This window comes from Microtus pennsylvanicus, chromosome 8 (assembly GCF_037038515.1).
Source record: "Microtus pennsylvanicus isolate mMicPen1 chromosome 8, mMicPen1.hap1, whole genome shotgun sequence".
Lineage (NCBI taxonomy): Eukaryota > Metazoa > Chordata > Mammalia > Rodentia > Cricetidae > Microtus > Microtus pennsylvanicus.
Genome location: NC_134586.1, coordinates 47,547,501 through 47,566,543, shown reverse-complemented (window position 1 = coordinate 47,566,543; position 19,043 = coordinate 47,547,501). Strand labels below are relative to the sequence as shown.

Genomic DNA, 19,043 nt, shown 5'->3' with positions numbered 1-19,043 from the left:
CAATCTTAATTCACCCACTAGGAATGAAAGAGACCAGAAAATGTGTGTGAATGAAAGATTCACACACTAGACATCAAAGAGACCCTGTGCACTAAGTTCCAAGGGAAGGAAAAGGAAAGATCGGATGTCATAAAAGGAACATTAACAGAAAAACCCAAATTTAGTGCTCTGAGCTAAACAGTGGACTGGGAGGTTTCAGCTCGGCTTTCCTATGTTCAGTGTGAAATCCTGACTCAGCACACCACAAGCCCCTAGTGCCCAAGCACAGCAAGCTGGGGAGATGGCATACCTTTTCTGACCTTCAGCAAGCAGGGGCAATGCTGGAAAGCTAACTGGGACACAAGCTGCTAAGCAAATGCTAATAGTTCAGAGTAGAGGCCAGGGACAGGGCAGAGCAAGATGCCAATGGAGAAGAGCAAAGGCCGACCTCTTCCTCCCCTCCGGCCTTAGATCCTAATCACCTAACTTTGATCATTCAGCTGCCGTATAGCCTAAGCACACGAGGAGGTTTCGGAAAGCCACAGGTATCATTTACAAAAGTATACGCTCTAAGACGCCTTTCCCAAGAGGCGTCACTTCATTCGCACGGCTCTACAAATCGCTCACGGTTTATGGAGAACGAAAGAGAAGCTTGTCCATCCCCTCACCCAGACCCAAAGTCCAACCACATCCTTGTACGGAAGTACAGCTTCTGTACCCTCTGCTTCTGCCCAGTGCACGTCTAACCTCAGCACCACAGCCATCCCTACTTCTCTGTTACGCTGCCTTTGGGAAGAGCTTCCATGAACAGCTTTTATCGTTGCTTACAAATGACAATAAATATTCCCAAGAACTTCTAAAGGCCCGGAAGCAGGACTAAACCACAGAACCTCTGTCCTTGAAGTGCTTAATGTTGAAAAAGGACACACACACACACACACACACACACACACACACACAAAACAGACAGCAACTCTGGGGCCTCACCCTATTTCTTGACTTCTTTCAGCCTAAAAACATTAGCCCATGCACCCTGGCTTTCTCAAAAGACAATGAAAATGATAAACGCGAGAGTCCACTTGCTCCCTTCCAGTTTATGAGGAAGTTCGGCAGATCCTATGGAACCATTCAGCAGGTGCAAGGCCATCTTTCTGAATGGCAAGATCTGGGATGAACCCATGAACCCACACTGAGAGACATGCCATCCGATGGGCATGAATTTGACTCTTGCAGCTTGTATAAGGGGCTCAATACTTGGACCAGTTCCGCTAGAGACAGCAACAGTGAGAAAACAGATCCCTCTGGATTTGCCCAGCCCAGGAAGAGGGTGATGCAGGCTGGATTTTCTGGATGCTTTCAAAGGTAGGTAGGAACTGGAAATAAACAGTGAGCCCGAAGAGAGGGGTTTACCAGGCTTGACAAATGACACCGTGATTCACACCCACTGCTGGGCTGTCTCTAATAAGCCACAGAGGAAGCAGCCAATCTCAGCTAATTACCAGATAAAAATGTATTGTAAGGACTCTAATTAGAAGATGCGGATGGAGGTGATCTAATGATTAAATGGTGCATTCGACTGACCCCACCATCCGTGTGCAGTGGTGCACAATGTCGCTGGAATATTTTGTAGAAACAGTAATTTTATTTCAGGGAGGGGAGACAGTAATATTTGTAATGATGGCTATGAGGTAAACTAATTAAACGACAGTTCCTAGAGGAAAAGGGTGTCTGGGAGCAGCTGCGGCCATTCCAAACCCAAGTGCCAAGTCTCAATGGAAGGGCTTCAGTCAAGTGGAAAATTTCTGCCTGACCTCTGCCCTTGCTATTAATTTGCAGAAAAACTAATGACACATATACATATTCCCACAAAATTGTTCTAATTGCTAATTTGCCAAAGGAGCCTGGACTCTAAATTAAACATGGCTGTAGCCTGTGAGGGAGGAACAAAAAGCTGGGAACTCAGCACAGAGGAAGCTCCGCCATGCAAGACCATCAGAAGAGCGGCCCGGCAAGTTAATGAGACCCAACCCTGGCAGCTGCTGTGCTGTGCGAGTTTCTCAACTTTGGAACTTCTGTCTAGTGATCACATGTGCGTCTCGGGGAGAAGCCATCCTTCCAAGGAAAGGGGACGGGGTACCGGGAAGGACTCAAAACACACTGTGTTCACATAAAGCCTGCTCTTACAATGAAGGACTCTACCAAACATGTTGAAAACAAAATAATAATGAGCTACCTCAGGCTTATAAGAACACATTGGAGCACGGGGTAGGGGGTGGAGGTGGTTCATTCAGGAAAAAGCTTGCCCAAGGATGTAGACCGAGGTCACCTCCCCAGCACCCACAGGAGTGACAGTCTGTGCCTATAATGCCAGCCCTGGGAAGACAGAGACAGGAGGAACTCCAGCGCTTGTTGGGAAGACAGCTGAGCCGAATCAGTGTTCTGAACAAGTTGGAGATGCATGTCTTGGTTGTAAATTATTAAATCTTTAGACAGTCACCAAGGAGGAAGGAAATCCTTGGTGTTCCATGTTTCTAAGTGTAGGTAAAAGTTTAAAAGAGATTTTTGATTTTTTTTTTCCAGGGCATGGAGCAGGAAGGGATTGGACTGGGAGGGTTTCTTTCCCCGATGGAAAGCCCATTTTTCTCATTGTCTTCATTTTCTATGTAAGAAGAGGTTGCTATGTTTAGAAAAGCTAGTAACGCAGATATTTTTCTCCATGGCAAGTTGCCACCGCAGGGATGATTTCAGCAAAGATAATCTCTTTCAAACTCTGGCCAGCAGCTCAGTTCTTATGTCACTTAAAAGTTGCTGCAGGCTCTTAGCTTTTAAATAAAAATACAAACAACTGTGCTCTCAAGCCCTGTCTTTTACCTCAGTTTGGTTACTGAAGGACTTTCCTGGAAGTTTCTACTGTTGAAAATTTCACAATTATCAGCTAGCCGATATTGTACTTTTGTCCTTTCTAAAAACAAAAATCAATCTTTAGTTTTTCCACAGCGCACTCCCCTCCAGTCGAAGGGTGATGAGTCACTCGCATCTTACAAAATAAAAAATAAGCAAGCCGCTGAGCTGACGCAAACCCCAGACAGAAGCAGACTTGTTAGGGAATATTCCCACAAGAACCCGGTTTTTGTTTTTGTTTGTGCTCTTGCTTCTCATGAAAACAGATTCTGAGAACAAAAGCAAAACCTGAAACCAAAACACCAAGAGACCAGCAGTGCACAGGAGGGACTTCGGGCTCGCCCAACTGGTTTCTCTACTGTTGGCTGGATGAGCCCCCGAGAGCCTCAGGTCCTGCCCTCACCTGCAATGTTCTGAGACTGGAGGCTGCCTTTGTAGGCATGAATCACCAAGTTCAGATTCCATGGACAGAGGGCAGGGCAGTGGGCGGCAGGGGGGAGACCTCTGGGGAGGACTCTGCGCTCTGATGGGAGCCTGGCTTATTCTAGAGACTCAGAGGGTGGCACTCCTGGCAGGGACATGAACAACAAACCTGAGCTGAGGTGACAAGGGGGACTTAACAAAAAGCAGTCTGTGAAACAGCTTTTGTGTGCTGTATTTGAGAGTCCCTCTTTATGGCAGGCCAGCATCGCTGCTCCAAGGCCCACACCTGGTCACCTAGCCCTTGAAGTTCACAGGCTTTTTTTTTTTTTCAAGGGGATGGAGGGACCACTCTGTTTTCATAGGAGCTAAAAAAACTATTTCAAAACAGCCCTAATTGCTATAGTTAGAGTCAAAGAAAATGTGCAAAAAGGAAAGCCCCCAGCTGCACTTCATTCCAAAAGCGTCTTACGAATTTTTTCATAAAGTAGGCTTCCCTACCTGTGTTGTAAGTACTTGCCCACCAAATCTCAAAGAATGCGGTTTCTCCAGGCCTAGGGAGTAGTTCTCATGAGTGCAGGAATCCCCAGAGAGAAGATGCTCCCCCTCCCCATTATGAAGGGAGGTTTACACAGCACACCCCCAACAACAGCGTAGCAAAATGGCTTTGTAAGAAGTCACTGACAACTTAATAAAGTCCTAACACAGACATGTTTCCTTTTGTTGTCCTTCTGTGTTGAGTTACATCTCAGCCAATTCTGCATGGAGTTAAGTATAGACCCGACATGGTGCTGCTCACTCTGGGAATGGAACTGGGTTTGGAACAAAGGAACAGCAGACTATTTTCTCCTTTTTTGCTGTTGCTTCTCTTTCCGTGGGAAACAGAAGAACTTTTAAGTCTTAAACTACAACAAATTTGGCTATTGTAAAATATGTCAACAACAGCCTTGTCTCTCTTGGTACCTAACTGCTAGAACTTGCTAGATTCTGGCTAGGCCATTTCCATGCCGGGCCTGGCTCGAAGGAGAGTGGAATTCTAAGGTTGGTGATTCCCATCTTTCCTCCATTCGGACCCCCATGGTCCATGTTCCTCTCCCAGCTGCCATCCTCGGACACACAGATCTGTGGATTCATTGCCTACCAGGGGCAAGAGCCGGGAAGCTGACCTCTGACCTCTTTCCTTCTATTCAGCTTTTAGGTTTCAAAACAACACATCGTTTTCTCAGGTCATTTTTCCTAGTCGCATACAGCATTCTCTATGCAACAAATAATCTATGTGTGTATGTGAATACATATGTGTAGATATATTAAGGCAACAATTTGGTAGCTTGTTCACAAGACTCCAAACACCTCCATGGCAAGTACAGGCCTTTCCCATTTGACCATATTCAGTATGCTACTGTAGCCAAGTAACTAACCCTTGATGAATGGCTGGACTTCTAAATTCAGGAATTCCAATTCTGAGAAAAGAGATGTGATGACCATCGGAAGACATGCTACCCAGGGAGGCAGCAGGACATAAGACCAGGGATATACTGTTCCCACAGGCCATACGCTTGCAGTCCATTGTGGGCGGACCTCAGAGCCTTGCCTACACCCTTGGGCACTATCTTGGAAATGTGCATACCCTGTCATTATCCAAACCTAAAGATGCACCCCATGCTGGGATCCAGAAAAAATGCATCTCTGAGTTGACGCAAGAACCCCCTGAAAATGTGTCGGCAGCTCTTGAATGGGAGGAAATGGGGACATGATAGACCACTGGATACAAAAGACACTTACCACCCAACTGGCATTTAGCGAAGGGCAACATTTACAGCTACGCATTCTATCACTTAGTGACTAAGACTTTTTAAAATAAACCAAGTTCCTTTTAAACAGAAATGGAAAAAGAAACAACTTCATAAACCCACTGGCAAGGCTGTAACGTGGAAGTCCCCATCTATGGTTAGATATGAAACTTGGTGACTTCTTATTTCAAACCACAGATTCGAGAATGATACTCGTTCAAATGCTCACCACCATTCTATTATTTAGGGTGGAATAAATTAATTACAGGCCACAGGGAATAGTCTGAATGTTAGGATCAGTCACCAGATAGCTCCAAGTCCCTAAAGTTGAAAGCATCAAGGGGTCTGAAATATGCATGGGCCTTTTTTTTTTCTCTCTTTCTTTTCTTTTGGCAAGGAAGTGAAAATTTATGCAAAACATTACACGTCTATCTTTTATTATTAATTTTCCAATGCCTCACCTATACATATTTTAATAATTCCTGATTTATAAGATGGTATCTATAATAAAATTTTCTATTTTCCAATAAATGAAAAGGAGGCAGGTTCACTCCGACAACAGAGTGTCACACAATATCTACGTGTCAGGCACCAATTTTTACTTCTTACATGTAAGTTAAAGGATAAGGAATTTATAATGCTGCCTGTGAGGGGAACCACTTTTCATACACAAATGTGATTTTTCTTCCAAAGGGTAATACAACAGTACATTTACATAAACTAATCCAAACAATCTATGTATTTGACAATGGCAAACCTCACACAGACGGGCTATTGTTGGTTTACATCTTGGAGTTCTTTATACTGGCTTGTAGCAGCGCTCTAGCTGTCAAAGGTTTGACTTGGACGCTAAATAAATGGTTACAGAAGTGCTGTGCAGCGATATTGGACTTCTTTGCAAAAGAAAACCCGCTGTGTATGAATTCAAAAGCTATTAATTTTTCAGTCAAAAATATTCGTGCCTATTTCTTTTAATAAAGAAATACTGTGCTGAGCTACTAAGAGATAATGTTGACTAGTGGTGGAGAATTTTCAATAGAGCAGTTAAAAATAAATTTAGTAGGAGGTCCCCTTCAAAGTTATAATTTTCTAGAATGTAAAACATTTTTTTTTCAATACTAATCAAGACAAACCTTCCTTCCCTGCTCATTCCCTCACCCCCAGCTGCTTCTCTCTTGTTTATTGGCTGCTTAGCACAGGTCCGCAGGGACGCAGAGCATCAAGGGTCCTCTTGGGCCCGTGTGTCTTATATATATGATGCTCATAGCTAGTCCCAGGCCCCATTACCCGCTGAGGACCCAAGGGACTCTGTAGTTCCATGTCTTTATGTAGATTCCTCCTCTGGCTTGACTCAAAATGGCGCATTACCAGAGTGCTACACTCAGTCATGACTCTTATCATGGCTACTTGTACTCCACGGAGGAAGATGGAGACAATCTCATTCTCTCCATGTTGCTAGGTGTGAAGAATCGGAGTCTTCAATCAGGGGGAGGCACTTCACTAAAGCCACTGAGGACTTCCAGAGAGGTCCCCTTTGCCGCTGGTCATGACATCATGTCAGGGCAGTACTAATTTGCTCAGCTGGGTTTGGGTTCTTCCCAGCACTCATCGAAAAGAAGAGACAGGTGGGGACAGCCCCAAATGGTTTGGCTCTTTCCCCGGCCTTTCTCTTTTTTGGTAGCTTACCCATTCTTTGCTGCAGCCATTTACCGTGAGGTACACGGAAGCTAAGACTCTTTCTCAGTAAAAATGGATGCATGGAGTGTTTAATGATTTTATGTCCTGTATCTCAGTAATGTGTTCTGCTTCAGACATTAATTCTGTCTGCCAACTGCATCTTGGCAGGCTACCATATTCACTGGGTTAATAGTCTGACTCCGTTTTATTTCTATCACCATACATCATACATATAGGGGTGTGTGTTTGCTTTATTTATAGAAAAAAAATCAGTCAAAACAGATAAACCAATACTTTGCCATTATGCTGCATCATTGCATGTTGATTAAAATTGCTGCTACTAACTATAGATTGTCAACGCTCAATTAATTTTCACACAGGGACTCCCGGCAAAATCAAATAAAGTCAGTGTACCTTTAAATTTTACAAATCTTAAAAACCAGGAACCAAGGCATGGCCTCCATTTTGAATAATCAACTAAAGCTATGAGGAGACTTCCAGAAATTGTGAGTGATACCGGTGTTGATGAGATCGGTTCACGGTAAAGAACAAGGTTCAAGGCAGGACGTTTGTTCTAGGGATCATGGGCCTACTAGATCTCAACTGAGAGGCCCAGTACGAGGGAATAAGACAAGCAAAGGAGACTTTTAAAAACCTAGGATGAATATGATGTCTGTCCCATTCTAGGTCCCTCCCCAGTGCCTAGCATCCTGCCTGCCTTCTCTATGAAAGGCCGGAAAGAACCAGGTGAAGGAGGACTTCGGCATTCACCCTGGGCCCTCTGGAGCTAGTCTCCCAGTGCTTGAGGTCAGAGACAGAGAAGGAACACCACTAGTTTGTGGTGCTATTTCCCCAGGTGGGGACCGGAGAAGGAACACCACTAGTTTGTGGTGCTATTTCCCCAGGTGGGGACCGGTACTTACGGGCTGAGGGGCAGCTTTGGGTTCCGTAGACTTCACATGCAGGTGGGTCATCATGGCTTGCAGGCGCTCTTTGTCTTTTGCAAGCTAATGGGAAGAAAAGGCTTCGTTTATGTCTTGGAATACAGATGTGTGGCTCTTTTGAATACCCCAAACTACGCATATCCCAGCTAACCACAGAGCATGATAGAATCATTTTTATTGCTTCATCATTTGAAATCTATAGGAACCCCTGCCAAAGTCTAAGTAACCGGAGGTGTTGGTGTGAGATTTCCCAACACAAGGTGTATTAGACTTTAACTGGGACACTCTAGACCTGCTGGCACCAAGGAGTCCCAGGGAACATGGACAGCTCAAAGGCAAGCGTGAATCATGCCCATTAGCCAAGCTGATTCATGAGGAGGCCACGGGAAGAGAGCAGCTACCTCACACTCATAAACTCATCTGCTGTGGTTGTGGACAAACTCACGGGCAGCTGGATACACCTGTGGAAAGTTAGCCGAGTCTGTCTTACCAGAACTGGCAGGTGACAACAGACGGGAGGAACAGGGATACCAGGACTGAGGGGTTCCCATATTTAGTTGAACAATTAGTTTCCCGTATTTGGGTGTTCAATCTCTGAATCCCCGCTAGATTTTTTTCTCAATAACCTCAGTCTCTTCATTCCATGGAAAGTTATCTTCTGAAGTCACAGAGGTTTCTAACTGGATGGACGGAGTGGGAAATCTCTATTCATTACATGCTAGAACCATTATGCTGGCTTGGAACATTCTGATATAGTGATAATGTTGCTAGATCACAAGAAGCGAGCACAGGGACATCTCATGATGACTTTTCGATAAGTAGTATGTAATATGTTCCCCAAAATAAAATGCAGTAGAGGAAGGAGATGCGGCATGAAGAGACAATGTAGACATGGGAAGGAGGGCGATATTTTGCACAAGTGTGTATCTTCAAAAGCTTCACAGATAGCTTGTCCAAAACAACGCCTTAGAGGCAAGTGGGGAATCTATTCCTTTAATACCTCAGAGTTGACTTTAAATCTTTAGGAAGCAGGGTTTTTTTTTAAGTCTAAAATTATGCCAAAATTAAACCCACTTCACATTTTTAACCAAGTTATTTCTAGTGGTGGGGAGACAGGAGGTAGGGGCTCTGGAGTCAGGGGAAGGCAGAGAAGGGGACCGGCTGCAATGGCAGAGGAAAACATGCGCCTGTCTCTTCCCCACCGGCTGGCTCAGTCAACAGCCATATCACATTTGAGTTTTTATTTCTTTTTATTCCCTTGTGGTTCAGGGAGGAATAAATTAGGAAGAAGAAGTGGGGGGGGGGGAGCCTTACAGTGTTAGCGTTTATCTTTCAACAAACAGGAAATGAAAATGACACCATATTAGGGTCTACTTTATGTTACTCATCCTCCGTTCTCTGGTGCACTATTGAACTGCCAAACTAAGATTCTCGAAACACATAATGCCAAAGGAATTTGGGTTTTCGGAGTGGCTCAGACAAAACAATTAAAATGTTGGGAATAGCATTTTTCTACAGTTATTCGCTTTTTTTTTTGCGTTAAGTGCCCTAAGGGCTTTTTGTTGTTGGGTTTTTTTTCTTTTTGGTTTTGTTTTATATATATATATATACTAAAACTACTCTGAGATGCCTTTTGATTTTTTAAAGTTTGTTTTGAAAACTATCATGGGGCGGAAAGGAATTTAGCCACACATGTCACTCTTTCTAAAAACATGAAGTAAGCAGACTGCCTGTGCTGAACAACACAAATGAAGGGGTGAGAGGTGGTATTTACTGAATAGTCTGCTCAATATTAATTGTGACTTAATTGAGGGGTCAACAGCTCCGATGTAGCAATTACAAGGGATAAGTATGGTAAAAGGAAAAAACAAAAAGCTAAAGCCCCAGCACCAGGCAAGATCCTCTCCTTCCCCGCGGAGCCTGACCTTCCAACAGACGAGAGCAAAAACACTGTGTGCACAGGACCACACCCACACCCTGAAGCTCACTACCACTGGGGACTGTCCCACAAACTCCGCAGCGCAATCAACTATTCCAGCATCACTTCATTACATAACGTGAGAACACAGATGCCTTACGGTAGGGCATATACCCTTAGTATTCTCTTTCTCCTGGAATTCCACGAGAAGCCAAGAGAAGGGAGTTTAGAAATTCTTCAAAGCCAACTAGCAATCTGGCTGGTAAATTAAATGTGTGTGTGTGTGTGTGTGTGTGTGTGTGTGTGTGTGTGTGTGTGTGTGTGTATGCTGTGATGTCAAGAGGGAATTGTTCTTGAGAGCGTTCCCCAGTAGGTGACACACAGGCAGGACAATGGGTTTCACTGGCGGGTGTTCCTGAGCAGTGCTCGTTGGAATTAGCTAGTCTGTGGACCAGTGTTCCTGAAAGATGCAGATTGGAAGTAGATAATGGACATGCTATCCTGCTGTGCTGTGTTCAAATTCTGGCCTCTGAGCACATTCTACAATCCTTCCGAGCACTCCATTCTTGCTTCTAAATATGGACTGCTCGTCTCTGACTCGTAGGGTCGTTCTGAACATGAGTTCTGTACAGAGCCAGCTCGGTGCAGCGACTAATGAATGCTTCATGGAGGTTAAAAATACCTGCTGCGATTTTTTTTTTTAGGAGAAATTAAATCAGTCTAGTCTACACTGGCTGGGTATATCTTTGGAATCAGGATCCACATAATGGGGTGTAATGAAGTCAGCTGTGAGTCTAGGTGTGGAGAGAAATAAGCCCCTTGTTTGACAGACTAGAACAGGACAGAAAGCAAGGGAAGATGGTGTCTAACTCTGATAGATTTCTCTCTGGGCCTGGCTGTATCTTGCCCTCAGCCCCGGGCAACTGATTTTTCTCCATTGGATGCTATAAGTCACCCCTGTTCTATTCTCCATGCCTCAAACTGGGCTTTAGACAAGGCGTGGATGCTCAGAACCTGCACACTGCTCCAACACCTCTCATAAGGGGCAAAGACAAAACCCAGGGAGATCCAGCACGGGCTTCTGTCAGGGAGACGGGAGCAGAGTTTGGGGTTCCCTCACCACCTTCCTTCTACTGCCGTCAGGAGGACTGCTGTCAGGGCGAGCTGGCAGCTCCTGTCACTGCCACACAGACCTCCACTGAAATGAGGGTCAACTCGTGAGATTGCCGCTGCTCTTAAGGACAGATGAGGAGACGGCAGGAGTCACTCATCCCGCTTGGACAGAAATAAAGATCACCATGGCTCGGGGTCCCCTTGACTTATATACTGCAATTAGGGAAACTGAGGCACATAGGATGAACACCTGTAAGGCCACAGCACCAAGACAGGACAGAAGTAAGGCTAGAATCCTGCTTTAGAAGGCTCGGTTAGCTTTACCCAAAGGGACCGGTCACTCTCTGCTGGGACCTTCCTCGAATGACAAAAATCTTCCCTCTACCACTCCTCGGCCTGACTAATGACACCACTGGCAAAGGGATGGCATGGACAGAGGTAGCAAGCAACCCAGCCGAGGAACAGGAGGGACTGAGACCCCAAAGAGACCACCACTGAACTTTGAGCCTTTAGGTAAGTCCGTTAAGCCACTTCTCAAGAGAGGAAACAAGAAGTCTGCGCTTTTGTAAGGACCACAAGAGTACAAGTAAAAGCAATGGAGTCTGGGTGACCCTGCTCTTCCATGGACTTCAACAGTGACAATCTCACTTTCAGAGCACGCTTTTTATGCACCGATGACCAACAGACAAACCTGACTTTGACAGAAAGTACCCAGTTACACTGCTTCCTCAACTGCACACGACCAAAGCAAAATGGAATGAGGGGTCAGAAATCAAACCCACACACCCTAAATAGGAGTCTCTGGAAGCAAGGAACACAACTCAACCTCTCCTATACCAACCTGGTTAGCTACCAAGCAGAAACCCCATACCCAGCCCACAGCCACTGGCGTGCCTTCTGAATTCAGCACCAGGACAAACTGAGGAAGATCTCCTAGCCATCAGCTGCCGTGTTCAGCTAGTGGGTGACCCACGGCTCATTTCACCCCAACTCAAGAATTTCCCTGTGTTCCCTTGTCATCGTAACACTCCTCAGATGTTGCTATTAAAGACTCTCTTGACATTTAAGGCAGACACATACTAATAGTCAGTCATAGTCTCGGAATCCTAATGCTTGCAGACTTAGGCGGGATTTTAAATGATGAAAAAAATCAGTGTCTTGGTTTTTCAAAGAAGAATGTGGAAGTGAGAAACCCAGACGCCCCCTCTCCCTTTCCCTGGCTCCAGCCTCAAAACCTCAGCCACAGGAGGTCAGAGTAATGTTGGGCCTTTGGTGTCCCTAACACTCTCTGAGCTTGCTCAGGAGAGGCAAGAGGTTCTCCGAGGCTGCTGCTGTGTATGAGATGTCCACATGAGGACGGCCACAGATGCGGTTAGCAAGGGCCAAAGGGGGACACATTACAGTTAATATATTTGCTGAAGTCTAGAGAGCTGGTGTGATTACAAATAGCCCCGCTAATGGTGGGGTAATCACATGCAAAGCCCATGCTGTAATTAATTTGTGTCAGGATTAATGTCTCCCCCTGCTACTGAAACCTGTGCGCTCTCTCTCTGCTGACACTTCTGCACAGATTACAGTTTCCAGTGTGGAAAAGTTACCCCACTTCCCACTGAGTCCAGAGTCCCTGGGCAGTGTGCCTGGGGAAGGCGCTATAGGAGGCATGCAAGAAATACAGTGGTGACCAGGCTGGGGTGGGGTTCTTCCTACCATTCACCGCTAGCTTGCGACAGGGTAACTTGATGTTCTAAGCTAGTGGTCCTCAAGCTGCGGGCCACAACCCCTTTGAGGGGGGTCGAAGGACCCTTTCACAGGTGTTGCCTAAGACCATGGTGCATAACAGATACATATTACAAGTCATAACAATAGCAAAATTACAGTCCTGTAGTAGCAATTAGAATAATTTTACAGTGGGGGTGCCCACTACATGAGGAACTGTATCAAAGGGTCGCGGCATTAGGAAGGTTGAGAACCACTGCTCTAAGCAATTCAGTGTCCTGATCTGGTGGGCAGGAAATGAACATGGTATCTTTGACTCTTATATGTCAATGATAACTAAAATCCCTACAGACAGAATATTCCCTTCAAAAGACCACGGAGGAGTCTTACAATAAGCAGGTCCACCCCACAGACTGACTTCCAATCCTTCCATTAAAATAGGTGAGAATCAGGGCAAGTGGACAACGTTGTTAATGGAGAGAGTTGATAAACTGTGGGTACAAAGCCTCAGGGACAAGAAAGCCAACAGCTATCCAAGAGAGCTCCAGACCCCTCTGAGCTATGTGCAAGCAGGACACAGAACAACAGATCATCCCTCCCACAGTAGTGGAATGATCAGCTTATCCTATCTTGGCCAGGTCTGACCCAGTTCTTAAACTGCAAATCCTAGGTGCTGGGAATTTCCTCAAACCTGGGGGGAGAAGGGGCAGGCTGGGATGGCCGGCCACTCTAATTGGTGGTGATCAGCTAGATTACTTTGGAAAAAGAACTGTATTTTTTATGCTTTCAATCTCTTCTGTACAATCGGAGTACATTCTCAAGTGGCCGCCTTAACCTGGAACCTCGTTAACAGTCTCTGCCACTGTCCCCTGCACAGGAAACTCTAATGCTTACTACGGCATTAGAGGCATGCTAGACTTCCTTCCCTACTGCTATGCTGCATGGTCCCCTTGTTCACTTCCATCCAGTGCTTCAGTACAGTTAGTACATGGGAAGCGGTGACAGTGTGCATGGAATCTAACTACTGACAATTTCCTCTAGCCCAGTCTTTCAAACAGGGGCCAACTGACTCAGTTCAGTTGCCTCCTTTTCCTCCTGCCTGCTGTGTGTGTGTGCGTGTGTGCGTGTGTGTGTGTGTGTGTGCGTGTGTGTGTGTGTGTGTGTGTGTGTGTGTTGCGATTGAACCAAGGCTCAATGCATTTGAATCTAACCCTCCACCAACTGAGTTAGACCCCCAAGCCCTCGCCTCCTTTCACTATCAGGATTTGAGGGGCTGGAGGCAATCTTTCCGGAAACACATCCCTAAGGTACACAATAAAAACACATCATCAAAAGACATAATCTACTGAAGAGGATGAAAAGTGGATAATGTGGCAATGTCTTATGACAAAAATAGCCTGCACACTCAAGAAAATGGCACCCATGCCATGCATGTCATCCTAAGAGAGGTCAATACTGCTGGGTGCCTTTTGTGCCTGTAATTTTCAGCAATTACCTCTCCCAACATGGAGCTGTGTCCTGTGCACTGTCCATGTTTTCTGTGTGTGCTATCTCAACCACGGCTTAAAAGCTGAACAAACTGATAGGCATGTCACCAGCTGGGTTTGCCCAGTTGAAATGATATGAATGCCCACACTCAGACCACACCTGATAGTCAGTGGGTGCCGAGCCTTCCCAGAGGTGTCCTGTGCTTCTTGATTCTCCTGGCTGTGCCATGTGGAGTAAGCTAGTCTTACTTTAAACACATTACTAGTTCCTGCACCTGGGTCTCTAGGTCCTGGCAGGGCCAGGGTGGACAGAAGGCTATATATTTCATGATGTATGTAAGGCTATAACTTTTACCCCTGCAATCCCATCTTATCTTTTTATATATCATTCACAAAAAAAAATCATCCAAAGAGAACATTTAACAGATGGAATAATGAAAATGCACCTTCTGGCCTCAAAAAAAAAAAGAAAGCCCTTGACCCAACTGACTTCTATGGTACATGCCTCCCTTGCTAGGACATATCGATGTCTGCTCATGTGACCTCCCAGGGTTCATAGAGCTTGGCTTCACTGGTAAGACATTCTAACTGGCTGTTGAGTAGTGAAACAAGGAGAGAGATGTTCAAATCTCAGAACATCCACTCCAAGATCTTTGACTTCCACTCAGTGACACCAATTCAAGGGTACACTTGGAATGGAATTGACCAACCTTCCCCTGTGCCGCTAAGAAAACACTCACTATATACTCCAAGATACACACTTCCCTTGTTCTGTAATCGATATGTTGGTGAAAACGTGGGCTTTGTGCACTCCGTTACATTTTAGCTACACGGAGACAGGCAAGTTCTCATGTACGGTGCTGGGCAGAGAGTTTCCATGGATTTCCCACTGACTGGAGTGGAGACAGTCCTAAGAAGGGCAACATCTCCAGGTATTACCTCTCATGGCTCACCACTGGTTCACTGCTTCAGAAAGCTGTGAGGGATGGAGCAGAGGCACAGAGATCTTCTGTTCTGGGTCCACTGTGCAGATCAAGGGTACCGCACAGGTACCCAGAACAGCATCCAGGTGGCCTCGGCTAGCTTCAGTTCCTTCTGGGACTTGACTCGCCTTCCTAGTCGTCTCGTGGTCTTTCTTATCCTCTGATTCAGATATAAGGAACCACCACAAAGGCACGTGCACGTGGGCGCCCACGTGAAATGAGGGAAAAGGAGTGGCCTCTACCTCTCCCAACACAAAGCCAGCAAGTTAGATGGAAGGCTATGGAAGATGCGTAAGTCTAAAGCACCATTACCGGGGTGGGAGGGGGCAGGAACTATTCAAATCTTAACTGTTTGAACACAACCTTGCTGGTGTGCTATAAATATTTCCTACGTTTACACTTTAATAACTAGCAGTTTTATCATAAACTTTGAGAAGCCGAGACGATCAAGAATTCCCTGGACCAGTAAAGAAATGCCTTAATTGAAAAGAAGTAATTCTCTGAACTAGCGCTCTGCTGTCCCTTTCTGGAGCAGGTGCTACCCAGGCTGTGGTTCGGAGTGGGAGATCGTGTGCACATGGACTAGCAACAGGGAGGCTGTCTGAGTCCAAGTCTGCCTCCCCCGAGTAGTCTTACACAGCCCCACTACCTCTGGTTCCATGGTCATTACCATTTTGAGTTAAGTAAATTAAAGTGAACATCCCCAGGTCCTGTGTCTCAAGAGATTGAGGCAGTCAGACTGCAGTGAGTCAGGGCCACTTTGGACTCCAGAGTGAGCACTTGCCCCTTGAACCAAAATGGAACATAATAATAATAATTTTTAGAAAGCAGTACATTTACAATATAGGCATATGCAATGACAAAAACAAACAAAAACATGGTAATGCTTAACTTTAAAGAAACGGGGAAGACACAAGGAATGTAACTTTAATTACACTGCTCAGTATCCCCAAGGCTCTCAAAGTTGCTAGGCTTGCTATGTACACTTTCTTTTATCTAGCGCTCAGAGAAGCTCTGAATTCTCAGGGCAAGGGTTTGAACAGAAAAACTCAGCCTGGGGATGCAGCCTGGTGGCAGAACAAGTTGACCAGCACTTGTAGAGCCCTGGATCAACCCTCAGTGCCACAGAAACAAGACAGACAAGGAACTGTTCACATCTTTCGACTGGCTGTCTGACAGAGGAATGGCTAACGGGAAACATCCGGTTTTAGCTGCTCCCTTCCTAGCACCAGACCCCTTTCTCAAGTGAAGCTCTGCATTGAAGAACTTGTGTCAACTGGCTAGCCAATGGCAGTCCCACTGTGTTGTCTATGAGGTGGTTTTGGTTGTTTTTTTTTTTTTTTTTTTTTGAGACAAAGAGTATTACTATGCAGCCCTGGCTGGCCTGGAACTCCCTGCGTAGACCAGGCTGGGTTTGAATTCCTGAAGATTCAGCTGCCTCTGCCTTCTGAGTGTTCCACCATGCCAGTTCATCTGTGGTTTGCACAGATGTATTTATTTCCTTATAATTTATGTCTAAGTGTACGTGGTATATAAGTTTAAGTGAACCATGTGCGCAGGTGCCTGAAGAGGCTAGAAGCGTGTGTCAGATCCCCTGCAACTGGAGTTACGGACAGTTATGAGCCATCACGTGGCTACTGGGAATCCTGGTCCTTTGCGAGAGCCATTAAGAGCTCTTAACTGCTGAGCCATTGTCTAGCCTTCCACTTATCATCTGTTTTAGAGCCCAATTTTCCTTGTAGAATATAAGACACAGGAGGGCAGCTTTACCCACTTCTAACCACTATCACCCTTCATAGAGCCTCCAGACCGGTCCTGTCCTTGCTCTGTAAGGAGATGAATAAATGAGCCAGTCTCCCGGAGGCGAAGGTAGGCAAGCACTTGCTGTACGAAGCTGCTGGAATGGTGAGCTGACTGATGTGGGAATGGAGGTTTTACACGCTACGATTACGGAGGCATATGGAGGGGAAGGCAGAACTCTAGACACCCGCGGGAACTAATAATATAATGAAATTTCTCATCTCTCTGACCAGGGGTTGTTCAGCACACTTCTGTAACAGCCATGTAATAAACGTTTTCAGCTTTGTAGCCCATAGGGGCTCTGGTGCAGTTCTGCGGAGTACAATCACACAGTATCAGTAAGTGGACTTTGGTCTATCTGTGTCTCTGTATAACGTAATATACAAACAATAACGCGTGAGTTTCATGCAACTTCCACCTCTCACGAAACATCTCTCTCTCTTCCCCCAGCCTTTGTTAGACTATGTGGTCATGCCTGGTATCTACAGCTTTCTAACTCCTAACGAGTGCCACGCACCAGTTATATCAGCTCTTAAGCTGAGAAGAAGTGGGGCCTGCAGAACCGCCACGCCTCTTCTCCCTGACAGCAGCTCTCAATCAGAACACTATGGCATCCCAGGTAGCCAGACAGTTTGGCTGACTTCCAGCCAGATCATCTTTGCTTCCCATCATCCCCCCTGCCTTCGGTGTGATCAAGGTTGAAAAGGCTGAGATCTCAGAATGTGTGAAACCTACAAACAGTCCGGTACCCCTCTTTTGCATTTACAGCCCTAGGCCACACCCACCGAAAACCATCAGAGCAGCTGCCAGGAGATAACAGCCTGGCTGACCAATGGCTTGCTCTCCCCACTCTCCGGACCTTCTCTGTGGTCTCAGACTTTGAAATAACTGATAAGGTAGATTCCTGGCTCCCTGGTTATTAACAGCGGCCCATGATCAAGCATGAGGACAGACAGGAAGACCTACCTGGGTAAGCTGTGACCACTCCAACAACTTATTTATACCCTTCATAGGAACAGAATCTCATAGCAAATAAATCAATCTAAAGATAGGCATCATTTTGTAAGTACCACCAACAATAGATATATAGACATGCAGCCAGTAAGAGTTAAAGTTTCTGTTTGATGGAATCCACTTTTGCCAGGTCTGAATTTTAAATAAATGTGGGGAGTAGGTTAAGCCTATTATCCACTTTTCTCTGTCTATACCTCCGAAGACTAGTTTTATGGCATGCTCTAAGCATGTGTAAACATCGTAGCATTTCCAGTAAGTTTCTGTTTGCTGTCTGTATGGGAAATATTAACGAGCCAAGAAAATAACTTGTGTAGAAAAAGTATTCTACCAAAATTGTACTTTGTCATGTAAGATGATAACTAATTTTTTAGGGAAAAAAAAACCAATCTTTTCTATCCTGAAAAGTCACAACAAAAAGTTGAAGTGTGTTTGGGCTGATTTTTCTCTGCAACTATTTGATGCTGTAAATGACTTAACTCAGTAAAACTCCAAATGTAATTATCCTCTGTACTTAGCCTGGGGCTCTCCATATATCTCGGCGTTGCTGCCTTGCATACCAAATAGGCTTTTCCATGGCTGGTACCAATATAATGTACAACATTGTTTTAATTTCCCCTCATCGGCTAACCTCTTGCCTACACTGAACCAGCCAGAAGAAGAAGCATCCGTGAGTCATCAGCCACTCGAAAGCATTCTGGAACTCAGTTGCATAAATGGGGTTTGTAGGGTCAGGCTTTTGCAACTGTACATTTTAATAATCTCCATTTCTGACCCAATTTTTACTTTCAGAAACTAATTTTCGATTAATTACACCAAGAAAGAGATTACTGTTAAAATATGGAGGTAGATCCACAAGTTCTACCCATACGTCGAACCCGCATTAAAAGTACGTGCCCGGCACCCTCAAAGGGGATTCTTCAGCAAAACTGCATGCATTAACTCTTTAGTCATAAAACACATTCAACATAGCTCAGAACATTTCCAAGTACCGTACTGCAGAGACAGTAAACATGAATTTACCTTCTATGCATTATAAATCAATATATATGTGAGAATATACTTGAAATACACAGTGAACTCAATTACTCTCAGAGAAGACAGAAAGGGGACCGATGGCATGTAGGGACAGAATTCTTATATCGCTTCTACTGTGGTTTAGGAGCACACAGGTCTTTGTGTGTGCACTCACGCATCTCGATCACACACACACACACACACACATACACACACACACACCTTCTGTCCACTCACTCCCACGCCCTCATCAGGATCATTAGCAACTTCTGGGATGGACAGCAACA

General features: G+C 45.3%; 1 protein-coding gene across 15 annotated transcripts in view; it reads right to left on the bottom strand.

Annotated features, from left to right (window-relative positions):
- Foxp1 (forkhead box P1) overlaps window positions 1-19,043 on the bottom strand; it is a 609,381-nt gene that overhangs the window by 21,222 nt on the left and 569,116 nt on the right. For all 15 annotated transcript variants that reach the window (XM_075983344.1, XM_075983343.1, XM_075983358.1 and 12 more), the window contains one exon: window positions 7,691-7,774. In XM_075983344.1, the coding sequence (XP_075839459.1) occupies window positions 7,691-7,774 (84 nt within the window). The remainder of the gene's footprint in view (window positions 1-7,690; window positions 7,775-19,043) is intronic.